Source organism: Sorex fumeus, unplaced genomic scaffold, assembly GCF_029834395.1.
Source record: "Sorex fumeus unplaced genomic scaffold, SorFum_2.1 ptg000131l, whole genome shotgun sequence".
In the NCBI taxonomy this organism is placed as follows: Eukaryota; Metazoa; Chordata; class Mammalia; order Eulipotyphla; family Soricidae; genus Sorex; species Sorex fumeus.
The window spans coordinates 19,421,351-19,434,407 of NW_026606188.1; the positions used below are offsets into that span (position 1 = coordinate 19,421,351).

At 53.8% G+C, this 13,057-nt stretch overlaps 1 protein-coding gene across 1 annotated transcript in view; it reads left to right on the plus strand.

Moving 5' to 3' along the window:
* IGSF3 (immunoglobulin superfamily member 3) overlaps window positions 1-7,131 on the plus strand; it is a 111,108-nt gene extending 103,977 nt beyond the window's left edge. The window contains exons 9-10 of the mRNA XM_056138978.1: window positions 4,084-4,566; window positions 6,784-7,131. Coding sequence (XP_055994953.1) covers window positions 4,084-4,566; window positions 6,784-7,034 — 734 coding nt within the window. The 3' untranslated portion in view covers window positions 7,035-7,131. The remainder of the gene's footprint in view (window positions 1-4,083; window positions 4,567-6,783) is intronic.
* The last annotated feature ends 5,926 nt before the right edge of the window (window positions 7,132-13,057 follow it).

Genomic DNA, 13,057 nt, shown 5'->3' on the forward strand with positions numbered 1-13,057 from the left:
GAATACAGAATGTTTCCTTTCTAAAGAGTGCATTCGAATTTGGACAAGGGTAGAAATCTTGAGCTAGTAGCTCTGTAGACTGAATAAATAAGCATGTGGATTTTCAGAGGGGGGAAAAATTATTCCCGTGCTTTAAATAGAAAGAGGAAGTGTCTGCAGTTTCTCTCTCGCTTCCTAATCACTTTATTGGTGCTAATGACTAGTCTGTGTGGCCTTGTCTTTTTTTGTTGTTTTAATCTTCATTATTGTTTCTCAAGGACCAAGCTGCAGGTAGCAACTCAGGATAATTGTCACCACACGGTTCAGCGCCTCATTAAAGCAGAGGGGCAGGTTCCTGTGTCCCCAGCCATCCACCCAGATCAAAAGCAAAGGCCCAGAGGGGCCATGGAGCATAGGAAGGAGGGCTGGGATGGGCCATGAGAGCCTTTGTCTTCTTGGCTTTCCATGTGTTTCAGCGATCTGCTGGCATTGGTGGGAGCTTCGGAGTGTTTTCACATCTAAGTGGAGCAGCTGTATTGGTGGACTGGGTGGAGGTCACTGCAGCCTCAGGAGCCCTGCGCAGCTGTGACTCCCATGGCAGGACCCAAAGGGGGATCCCTGCTCCCCTCCCTCCTCCTCTTCGTTCTTGTCCCCTCTTCTCTGGGCAGCAGCTCCTCTCTCCTCCACACCTCCCCCCCATTTCACTGACCCTTCACCCTCAGCCTCACATGCAGGAAAGGGCAGAGGAGAGCAGCAGCTGCACCCACCAGTTAGATGACATGTTTGGAGCTCACAGTGACCTTGAGGGCAGATGTCACTAGCCACCTGAAGCCTGAGGGAGACTCTGCACAGCTGGGAAGGGAGGCTGGACCAGTGCCAGCTCACTCCTCCCATACCCTCCCTGCCTCCCTCCATTCCTCCTGCCCTCTTCCCTCCCTCCCTCTCACCTCCCTTCCTCCCTCCTTTCCTGACCTCCCTCTCTCCTCCCACCCTCCCTTCCTCCTGCCCTCTCTTCTTCCCTCCCGCCCTCCCCCTCCCTTCCTCTCTCCCTCACTTCCTCCCAGCCTCCCTTCTTCCCTCCCTCCCTCCTTCCTTCCTCCCTCCCTCTCTCCTCCCTCCCTCCCTTTTTCCTGCCCTCCCTTCTTCCCTCCCTCTCTTCCCTCCCTCCCTCCCTTCCTTCCTCCTTCCCTCTCTCCTCCCTCCCTCTCTTTTTCCTGCCCTCCCTCTCTTCCCTCCCTCCTCCCTTCTTTCCCTCCCTCCCTCTTTCTTCCCTCCCTCCCTCCCCCTTCTCTCTCCCTCACTTCCTCCCAGCTTCCCTTCTTCCCTCCCTCCCTCCCTCTCTCCTCTCTCCCTCCCTTTTTCCTGCCCTCCCTTCTTCCCTCCCTCTCTTCCCTCCCTCCTCCCTTCTTTCCCTCCCTCTCTCTTTCTTCCCTCCCTCCCTCCCTCCCTCCCTCCCTCCCTCCCCTCCCTTCCTCTCTCCCTCACTTCCTCCCAGCCTCCCTTCTTCCCTCCCTTCCTCCTTCCTTCCTCCCTCCCTTTCTCCTCCCTCCCTCTCTTTTTCCTGACCTCCCTTCTTCCTGCCCTCCCTCCCTTCCTCCCTCCCTCTCTCTTGCCCTTCCTCCTCCTTCTCTCTGTCCCTTCCATTTTCTCTCTCTCCCTTCCTCCCTCCAGCCCTCTCTCCCTCCTCTCCCATCCTTCCTTCTTTCCATATTTTCTCCCTCCATCTCTAACCAACATCCCTATCATTCCTTCTTCCCTCTCTCCCTCTCTCCTTCTTAAGCTTTCCTTCCTTCTTTGCTTCCTTATGTCCTGCCTTCCTCCTTTTACTCTTTCCTTCCAACCTACTTACCCTTCCGTGATTAAATGAGCTGACTGTGTTATTATTCAGAAAACACATAAACATAGTTTTGGGAGCTTGGGCCACACCCAAAGGTGCTCAAGGAAATTCCTGGCTCTGTGATCAAGGATCACTCATGGTGGTGCTTGAGAAACCATATGTGGTGCCAGAGATCAAATCTGGGTCAGCGAAGTGCAAGGCAAGCACCTTAGGAAAGTGGCCTGCACGTTCTCACTGGCCCTAGAAGGTATGTCCTGAGGAGAAAGGTTGTCTGTAACCTCCTTCCCTGCACGCTTCCCCATGCTTCCTGCTGTTCTGAATGAAGTCAGGATCTCACTGTTTTTTTAGGTCATTGAAAGAATTTGAGATTTTTTAGGTCATTGAAAGCATCTGTAAAACTACAACCACTTTTACTGGTTGATTATTATTTCTTCCATGGATGCACTTGAGGTACTTTTTATGAAGTTCAAGTTGAGCATAGGGAAGGCTTGAAATGGCATGCCTGACAAACGGTCACCACATCTCTCGCTGTAATTAAGAAAACAGTCACCTGGAACAGCTACACACTGGCCTTCGTGGGGGATGTTTTAAAGGGAAGGAGGGGTTTCTTCTCAGTGCACAGGGAGGGGAGAGTTGTGAGGAGCTCGCTGTGGGGCAGGACAGGCCACATTCTCCTGCAGGGCCTTTGGGGCAGCAGACTAGGCGGGGCAAGGCCCACAGCAAGAAGGAGGGGCAGGTGAGTGAACTGAGAGGTGCTGGGACAGGCTGGAGGACAGTGTGCGTTGGGCCACGTCATGCCACACAGCTGCGCAAGTCCTGCAAGCACAGGCCAGGCAGAGAACTCCCATGGGGGACCAGAGCAATAGCATAGCAGGTAGGCGCTTGCCTTGCCACACGGCCGACCCATGCTTGGTCCCCAGTATCTCATATGGGCCCCTATGCACCGCCAGGAGTGATTCCTAAGTGCAGAGCCAGGAGTAAACCCTGAGCATCACCAGGTGTGGCCCATAAATAAATAAATAAATAAATAAATAAATAAAAAGTATAAAAGAAAATCAGCTGAGTATGCACACAGGGAGTTGAGGAAGTCCTTGTGGAGGAGGCCTGGGGCGCCTTTGCCCAGGATGCCCCCAACTATGGATAGAGGAACAGCCCCTCCTGGTCGCCCCGTCCGTCCATCCGCAGTGTCGCTGTCTTGCTCTGGGGTTGCACTCAGTCCTTTGTAAATTGATTCCCGATTCCCTGAACCAATAGCTGAGCTCCATCCACTACCTGCAGCTGGTTCCCAAGCCTGTGTGTCTGAGGGGAGAGTCTGAGGGGCTTTGGGGCAGCCCCACCCCAGTTCCCTCTGTCTGGAAGCTGCACTGACCAAGGGCAATGCTGGGAGGTGCTGGGTGCTGGTCTGTGCCCGGGTGGGGCTGGGCGTTGGGCACTTGGTTGGTGGGCCTTGCACTGGCTTCTTTCCTGGCAGGCATTTCACTAACAGAGAGACCTCCTGGGCGCTGGGAGTGGGTTACCCCAGGAAGGTAGCCCCGGGCCCCAGAGAGTTAAAAAGCAGCAAAATGAAGTCGGGGCTTGTGCCCTGCCTCGTGGGGTCTCCCCACTATCCTGTCTCCACATCTCACTTCCCCCCCTCAGCCACGGGGCCGCTCCTGCATCCTGCAGGGCTCAGAGCAGGCCAGGACCCTTCAGGTTTGCTGGTACTTGCCTCAAGCCTGGAGCATCGGCCCCTGGGGCTCCCCCATCCCAGGCCACACTCAGACTCCTGCGATTCAGATTCCAGGGCTGGTGCAAGGAGAAGATGCTGCCCCTCATGCGGCTCCCTGGGCACCACAGACGGGCCCAAGCAGGCACATGTGGCCCAGGCAACAAATAAATAAGCACCAAATCGCCAAAGGGCCCAGCCAGCCCTCCCCCAGCAGGAAAGGCTGGTGTCAGCGAGGCCCGCCCCTCAGGGCTCTGGGCAGGGTCCTGTCCTGCCCTCCCATCTGTGTGTCTGTCTGCTATCCTTTTGCAAACAGCACAGGGTGTGTGGAGGACACAGCCCACCTCAGTGTCCCACACTTGCGACCCCCGGCCACCATCTGTGTTGGCCCCTCGCCCCACCCGGCTCTAGTGACTCGTCTACAGAGATCCAGGCACATCTGCCCTAGAAAGCGTCCTGGGTGCCGGCCCCAGCTGGACGCCCCTACCCTAGCTCTGCACGTGGGGGGCCTGTGTGTCTGTGTGAAAACTGAAGCCCCTCCCCCCTCTGTCCCTCTCCCCAGCTGCTGCCCTGCAGGTAGACATGCTCGTGGCCAACACCACGGTGCCGGAGCATGCGGAGTTCCAGCTTGACTGCCACGTCATGTCGCGCTCAGGCCAGGACTCCCGCTTTTCCGTGGCCTGGTACTCCCTGCGGACAAAAGCCGGAGGCAAGAGGGGCGGCCAGGGCCTGGAGGAGGCAAGCGAGGAAGAGGAGGAGGAGGAGAAGGACAAGGAGGAGGAGGAGGACCCCACCGAGCGCACAGCCCTGCTGAGTGTGGGCCCAGACTCTGTCTTCGGGCCCGAGGGCGGCCCCTGGGAGGGGCGGCTGCGACTCCAGAGGCTCTCTCCGCTGCTCTTCCGCCTCACCGTGCTGCACGCCAGCCCCCGGGACACAGGAAACTACTCCTGCAGGGTGGGCGAGTGGCTGCCCAGCCCCCAGAAGGACTGGTACCAGCTGACCCAGGAGGAGTCGGCCCCCGTGAGCATCCGCGTGCTGGACACAAGTGAGTCTGACCACATGGACGAAGGAAGGGGTGGCAGCTGTTGCTGGCTGTGTGCATGCAAGACCCTTCCGGGCTGGGTTGGGAGTTAATGAGCAGCATCCTCCCTTGTTCAGACGTTTAGCAGTTGACACACCAGCTCGTGTAATTGGCTCTTGATTGCCCATGCAAACAAAACAGTGGTAGGAGTTCTGTGTGAATGCGCCAGACCTTTTTCCTGATTAGCCTGAGGTCCCACCAGACTCCGTGGCAGTCCAGCTGGGGTTTCCTTTGCTCCCTGGGACTGTGGACTCTCGACCTGGACTGCCCGCAGTCAGCAGGTGCCCAGGTGGATGCCTGAGCGTCCTCACGTCACTGTGCCCTTCCAACTTCCCAGATCATTCTCCTTTGGAAGGGTGACATGGGGGCACCTCGGAGGATTTAGGAAAGTTAAGAGGGCTGACTAAGAAAGTCAACGAACAGCATCTGGGCATCAACCCTGTTTGCCATTCGTGTTATACCAGAATGTTTCAGAATTCTGACTTTTTTTATGAGGGACTCTTGGAACAGAGACCAGAAGAACTAGTTGGTGCTCTGAATTTTTGGTTCTAACCAGAGACTCCTGTGGTTCCTTCTGTGAAAAAGTGAACTGCAGGGGCCAGAGTGATAGTACAGTAGGGTAGGGGAGGGCATTTGCTTTGCATGCCACCAACCCAGGTTCAATCCCCAGCACTCCATATGGTCCCCCAAGCACCACCTGAGTGCAGAGCCAGGAGTAACACCTGAGCATCACTAGGTGTGACCCAAAAAGCCGAAAAAAAAAAAAGTGAACTGCAATAAATGATAAAGTTTGTCTTTGGTGGCAGAAGCAGCCCACACTGCAGAATGGAACCTTTGCTAGATGTTCCTTTTACTTTTCCATCAAAGCATTTCCCCTGATCACTTTGACTTGAGTTTTGAATATCATGTGTGTTTTTTCTTTTCATGAACCATCCCCTATTTTTACATGAAATTGAATCATACAAAATTTAGGTTGCATGGGTCAAAAGTGACAAGTTCTCCACAAGTTCACACTCTCTAGAAATCTCCAAAATCTAAGTGTCCTGAGCACAGCCATGAGGGAGAGAGGAAGCACCAGCCTCACTGTGTGCAGCCCTCCAGTGACAGCGAAGACTGTGCCGGCCGAAGTGCATCGAGTTTAAGCGTGTGTGCCAAGCCCAGGCCAGAGGGCCTGTTGCCAGCACAGAGCCATCGCATGTAGCCTTACTCTGCCCGCAGATGCAGGTTTCAGAGGTCAGGGTCCTGCTGAGCTCTCGTAGGTGAAAGGTCCACCCTCAGCCCTGTCTGGCCTGCTGGTCTGGGTTCCCTCCTCCCCCCACGTATAGTACTGACTCCTGCTCCCAGCATGCACTGCAGAGTCACAAGGACATCTGCACACTGCCCCAACCATGTTCTAATTGATCCTATTTAGCGGGCATCATTTCAGGCCCAAGAACACTCAGAGGCTGTCAGGGAGAGAATGTGTTCTACTCCCAAAGAAGGACTTTGGGTGTGGAACTAAGAGCAGAAGGGACCTGTAAAATAGAAACTTACAGAGCAATAGAGCTTTTGCCTTGCACGCGGCCGACCTGGATTCAATCCCCTGGCATCCCATCTGGTTCCCTAAGCACTACCAGAAGTAATTTCTGAGTGCAGAGCCAGGAGTAACATCTGAGCATTGCTTGGTGTGACCCTCAAACAAAACCAAAACCAAAACCAACACAATATGTCTCTTACCAGGCAGTATGGATAGCCTGAATTGGAGTGAGCTAGTACCGCCTGGGCTCCAGGGGAACTCTTTCTCCAAAAGGGCACTTCACACACACACACATACACGCATGCACACACGTACACACACAAACACACACACACACACGGACATGCACACAGACTCATAGATTCACAAGCCCTGCGAGTGAGGCATTAGTGTTGGTTATTCATGCGGCATTGCTCAAGGTCTTGGGGAAGGGGCTGGAGCACAGCGGGTAGAGCATTTGCCTTGCACGTGGCCGACCCAGGTTCGATTCCCAGCATCCCATATGGTCCCCTGAGCACTGCCAAGGGTAATTCCTGAGTGCAGAACCAGGATCAACCCCTGTGCATCTCTGGGTGCGACCCAAAAAGCAAAAAAAAAAAAGTCTTGGGGAAGACACCCCTAGCCGTGTCCCCGCCCTCACTCTTCATGTACTCTGTCCCCTGCAGGTTCCAGCCTTCAGTCTGTGATCTGCTCCAATGACGCCCTCTTCTACTTTGTCTTCTTCTACCCCTTCCCCATCTTCGGCATCCTCATCATCACCATCCTGCTGGTACGCTTCAAAAGCCGCAGCTCCAGCAAGAATTCAGAAGGGAAGAACGGGGTGCCCCTACTGTGGATCAAAGAGCCACATCTCAACTACTCTCCCACCTGCCTGGAGCCCCCCGTGCTCAGCATCCACCCAGGAGCCATCGACTAGGGGCCCAGGGTATCTCCACTGAGAAGCTGAGGCTCTCCCTTGCCTGTTCGGTGTGGGGTGGGCACGCACAGGACCCCCACACTTGCGTGCCCCCACAGAGAACCCTCAGACTGGACAGGACAGTTCCGAGACAGACTGCCATGGGGCAGGCTTGGGAGTCTGGAGCCGTCTACTGTGGGGCTGGGTCTCAGGGTGGGGTTGAGGCTCAGTTCCCTTTCGGATATCGTCGTGAGTCCTTCCCATGCCACAACTGTCACTGGGTTCTGTAGCATTGTCTGATAGATGTCACAGGGCTTCCGAGTCTTTGTCATGGACTCTTTTAAGATCTTTTTTGCTTTGCCCTTTTTGGATTCCCTGAACTTTTCGTGGACCAATTTCCATACCACCGATGACAAAAAAAAAGGGGGGGGGGGGAGGGGGGAATGAGGAACCTTCTTATAACCTTATTCCACCAAGGAATCTTTTGCAAGACATTTGGTCCTGCACACTTGAAAATGCTGTCTGTGGAGCAAAATATAGCCAAGGATTTTTTTTATTTTGTTTGTTTTTTTTAACTTTCTTATGGAGACTTGAAAATGATGTGACATGTGGGCCCAATTTGTATCTTATCTTTCCTCTTAGCTGAAGTTGCTGGAACCACTTTGGCTTTGAGATGCGAGTTTTGCATTGTGCTTCAAAGAGCAGCATATGCTCCAGAGATCTCGACCCCCAGTGGGAGGAGGTTGTGCCTGGCCAGCCTGTTAAGGAGACAAAGTTAAGACTTCGTCCCAACCTTGCCCAAGACAAGGAGACTCACCTGGAAAAAAATAAAAAATTTCACAGGGTTCAGTCAGGGGGGTGCCCCACTGGGTGAACGTGGGCTTAGCCACTCTCAGCCTTGCGGGATTTCCAGACTGATCAAAGGCAGAGATCAGTGTTGGGGGTGCAGGTGTGGCGGGAGGGAGGCTTGCTCTGGGCTTGGGTCCTGTAGGACAGAGCTGTGAGCAGTGGGTTTCTATTTCAAGGTGCTTTTCCAAACTCTTAAGAGAAAATGGCCAAGAGCATGGCCCAGTGGCAGCCCTGAGTCAGCACGGCCCTGCACTGATATGGGGCAGGGTCCCCCAAAGAGGGTTGAATACAGGCTGGAACCAGCAGGCTGGGAGGAGGCTTCAAGCCTGACTCAGGGCGCCCAGGGCCGTTACCTCGCTGGCAGGTTCTCTTCCTCCTGTGTAGATTCTCCTCCCGGACATCTGCACCGTGCGTTCCTGGCCACGCTCACCCCCCGGACCCTCCAGCCCCAGCCCCAGTCTCACTCCTTTGTCCTTGTTTTTTTGTTGGTTTCCCAGCCTTCTCTTTCCTTTGTGGGCTCAGGTGATTGGGTGACTTTTCACTGTAAGGCCTCGTTTTAGCAGACAGGGCACCATTTGCCATGCCCTGGGACTCTTGGGTCTAAGGGAGTTCCCAGTTTGGAAAAAAGATGACAACAACAACCACAAACCGCTGGGGCTTCTGGAGCTGAGTCCCCCAGAGAGATTGACCTGGAGCTTTGTTCTGAGATGCAGCAGCCTCGGCCTGCAGAGGGATATGGAGCCCCCAGCCGTTTGCACGCTGATGCAGTTCCAGGGTGGAGGCAGCCCTGCCGTCTTGTTCTCCTGGAGGCACCCCACCTCGGCCCACTGCCCCCGCGACTCCTTCCCCTTTATTACACTGCATCTATGCTTTGGAAGTTCAGACTTGGTTCTGGGGCATGGAAGGCCAGTGTTTTGCCTGTGTCTTCGTGTCAGGGTGAAAGGGGTGCTAACACCTGCCTTCCAGACCAAGCCCATGAGGAAAGAAGAGAGGACTGTGGTGCCTGTCTGGGCAGGACAAAGCCTGAGAGCTGCCCTGGCTGGGACCTGCACCTCTGAGTCAAGTCTGGAGTGACTCACCATGATGGAGAAGTGAATTGAAGCAGTGACTGGAAGGAGAGAAAGAAACCGGAGCCAGTATTTTAGCAAACGCTTTTGTTTATCCAGTGTGTTTTCTAGTGGGCGGGCGAGAGCAGCCGAGGGGGAAGCATTTCCAGCTTTCTATGAAAATCCTGACTTTTGTTCTTGGGCCGTTTCTATGGAAACGTGGTGTCAGGCGGGAGGTAAGGGTACCCTCTAGAGGCCACCAGGCCTCACTGCACCTCGCCTGCCGTGCTTTCCTCCGGAGCCGGAGGGACTCGCTGCTTCAGACTAAACTATCTGAGATGCAGCATTTGTGAAAAGTGCACCGGGGCCACTCCAGAACGGTGGCTGTGTCCACCCTCGCCAGGCTGCCTCTCTCGCGAGTTTTCAGCTTCTTTTTAAAGCAATGGTTTCTCTGCGGGGAAGGTTGGCGAAGGTAAAGTAAGGTGGGGGGACGGAAATGACCCCATGCATGCCGTAGAGAGCTGTTGATTCAGTTGGTTTTGTTTGCTTTTATTTTTTAAGGAAAACTATTTGTAAGATGTTGCACTAAAATGTTTTCTATACATCAGAGACCTGTAGTAAATGATGTTGAAAATACGGCTGTATGAGTTCCTGGGCCACTGGCCTCACCTGTCCTCTGAGAAGCCCAGCCCCCGCCCGCATTGGGGCACCTTGAACACAGGACCCAAGTTCCTTCTCCAAGACGTTTGGCTGCCCTGTGCAGAACATGTGGGAACAAATGCACAGTCGGTCCTGTCTGCCAGTGCCGGGCTGCTCCAGGGACCCACTGTTGTGCCGGGGTTCTCTTAATTGAGCACAGAGACCCTCCATGGTGGGAGAACCTGGAGGTCCTTATTACACTGGCCGGCCAGGCCCAGGGTCTAGGATAGACAGGCACTTGAGACCTTCAACCAAGCTCAGGGGTCTGAGAGCCTACTTTTATACGTAAGACTGCAAACTTACCATTACTTTGCTTCCTACTCAAGTAACGAAGGGGGTGCACACACGATGATATCTTATCAGTACAGTTATGGGGAGTTTCCGAAAAATCAGCATTTTCTTAGCTTGGAACAAGGAAGTTCATCCCAAGTGCAGTCAGGGTGGGCACCTTTTTAAGACTTTACACCCACAAGCAAAATCCTCTCTATAAAGTACATTCTACAAATCAATTATAAAACCAAAGATACATATAATAAATGTCCATCATAATATCACCACAGTACACAGGCCCAATAGATCAGAGCTTAGCGAATAACCTCTTCAGTTTGATTTTGCTGGGGGTCTGGCGGGGCTGGAGAGAGGGTGTCAAGGGTAGACGCTTGCATTGACCCCCCCCCCAAGCCCTGCTTCCAATCTTCGGCTATATACGGCCCCCCGAGTATCTTCAAGGTCACACTGGAGCTAAGAGCCAGGAGCACTGCTGAGCACTGTCAGGTGTGGCCCCAGTCCCCCCAAATCACAGAGGATGGAAAGACTTTCTACTCCAGCAGCAGGGCCTTCAGCACCTTCTTTACCAGACTAGTTGCTGTTGCCCCAGCTGTGAAACCCATGGCATTCCCAGGATGCAGAAAAGTGCAGGAACTGCATGGAAGCCTGTGGGAACCCTGTCTCTGGCCCCTGAGCACCCCCAGAGTTGGGACTTGCAGGAGTTTGCCACATGCTTTGAGGAGGATGGGGGGATTAAAGCTATCACAGAACCCCCCTTGACTCTTTAAAATTAACAGAAGACTCTCCAAAAGGAAGTGGAGGGGAAGTCAGAAGCCAGGGGAGGTGCTGCTTTTCTTTTAAAACTTTCCATGAAACAAATGTGTTTCAAGCCTTTCCATGGAACAGATGAGCCGCTCAGTCGCTCCCAGCCCCCGGCCGCTCCTTATCAGCTCCATGCAGCTGCCCACTTGGCCAGGAGCTGCAGTGGACCGTGACTGCCTAGGGATCTCCAGTGGTTCTCTGAGAGTTTCACAGGTTTGATTTCTCACTTGCTATACCGTCTCCCCAAATAATCTTTCTCCCAGGAAACATTTCTACAGCAGGAAAGTAGGTTCTTGTGGAGTGAGGTCACCTCATGACCCAGCGCACAGGCCTGCTCTGTTTCCACTGGGAGGAGCACTGACTTCTCCGGGAAGGTGGGGACAGGCTTTCCTCAAGGGGCCCTGAGTGTCCAGGGGTGGTTCTGAGCATCTGGTGGGAACCAGAGGCTTGGAGGGAGGCAGGGAGCGCTGCTGGGTGAGCTCCAGTTCCCTTCTAACCATCGTCATTGCCCAGGACAGCTCTCTCTGGGTCTCTCAACACAGCACAGGAGAATGTACCTCAGATCTTCCTTTGGTCAGGAGGCTATGGACGGAGCCTCAACTACCTGCCCACGCCTGGTAGGGCCAACACTGCTGCTCCACGCTGACTCATTAGGTGGGCCAGACCCAGATTCGGGCATTTCTGCTGCCTGGGAGCTTTCTCCCTGCAGCGCAGCAAACACCGTGGGAGGGTCAGGCGCATCAGCCAAGGAAGACCTAAGGTTCACTCCTTGCCCAGTGTTCCCAGCCTTGTTGGGGAGGCAACTTTTAGAAGGGGCTGACAGCTCCCACTGGTCCAGAAGCCACACCCTGCTCTGGATGGGAGATGAGCGCATTACTTTGGCCTCCACCTTGATGAGGACTTCCAAGTGTACATCTCACTGAGTGTGGAACGCAGCTTGAGCTTTCTGAGTCTCAATTTCCTCACGTGAGTGGGGAAAGCACCACTGAGCCTCCATGCCCTGGTGGGCGTCTGTTCACAGCCCTGGTTAGCTTCAAACAGAAATGGAAGTACAACTGAGCATCAGGAAGCAGCAGGATGCTCACCCTGATGTTCAGGGGACTTGGGGGTGACCTGGTCTTTAATTCAGTATTTCCAGGCCAGCCATCATTTTCCTTGGCATATAATGAGCGATAAAAAAGAGGCTGCTGAAAGGCATAGCAGATAGAGCACTTGCCTTACACACAGCCCCCAGATTCGATCCCTGGCATATGGTCCCCAAAGCACCTCCAGAAGTAATTCTTGGGTGCAGAGCCAAGAGTAAGCTCTGAACATCACTGGGTGTGACCCCCCCCCAAAAAAAAGTTTAAAATAAAGAAGGTCCAAAGGTTTGGAGCGTGTGCTTCACACACTGGAAGTGGAGCGATCTCAATCCCAACACTGAATTGGTCCCCACTGGTAACGAACCCTGAGCACTGTGCCAGGAATATCCCCTGCTGATCTATGCCAGAGTCTGAACCCAGATCAGCCACGAGCTAGGATGCCTTGCTGCCATCCAATCTCTCTGGCTCCAATGCACAGTAGGATTCTTTTTGCACAGATGGAAGGACTTCGGATGGGTAGGGCTGCTAAAACCTCCAGTAAATGGCGTCAGAGTGATTGTACAGCAGGTAGGGTGCTTGCCTTGCACACAGCTGACACAGGTTCAATCCCTGACATCCTATATGGTCCCCTGAGCACTACCAGAATTCCTGAGTGCAGAGTCAGGAGAAAACCTTGAGCATCACTGGGATGGCCCCAAACCAAAAACTAACAAAACCTCCAGCAATCCTCCCTGCCTTTAAAGGGCCCCTGGGTTCGTCTATCTTCCACTGGGATGATCATCTGGCTACTTCCCCCTCTCTTGTCATGCCAGTGTCAAGGATAGCATGACATATGTGCTGGCATTAACGAAGTTGACTCCATGGGCCCCAAACACCAGCCAGCATCGCACTGAAGTGGCAAACACAGAAGTCTCCAGAATGTGTAAGGAGGGTTGCCAGAGCCCGGTGTCCCAGCCTCAGGCCCCAGCCCAGTGCTGCAGGCAGAGCATTCGTACAGAGTGTCACACCCCTGTCCTCCCCCAGCTGCCCTCATGACCTGAGCATGTGAAGGGCTGTGGCTCCTGCTTCCAAACCTCTCTGGTGGAAAGTAGAAAACTGGGTTTCTGTTCAGGTTGGTTAAGGCCTGGTTCCCTTCTCTTGTAATGATGACAAATTACTGATACGTTTTTGTGCCCTATGTAAAAATTTAACTGGCTATGCTGGGACACAGACTACCTCTGTCCTAACAGCCCAGTATATGGATGAAAGGTCTGTGAGCTCATTATTCAACATCACCTGT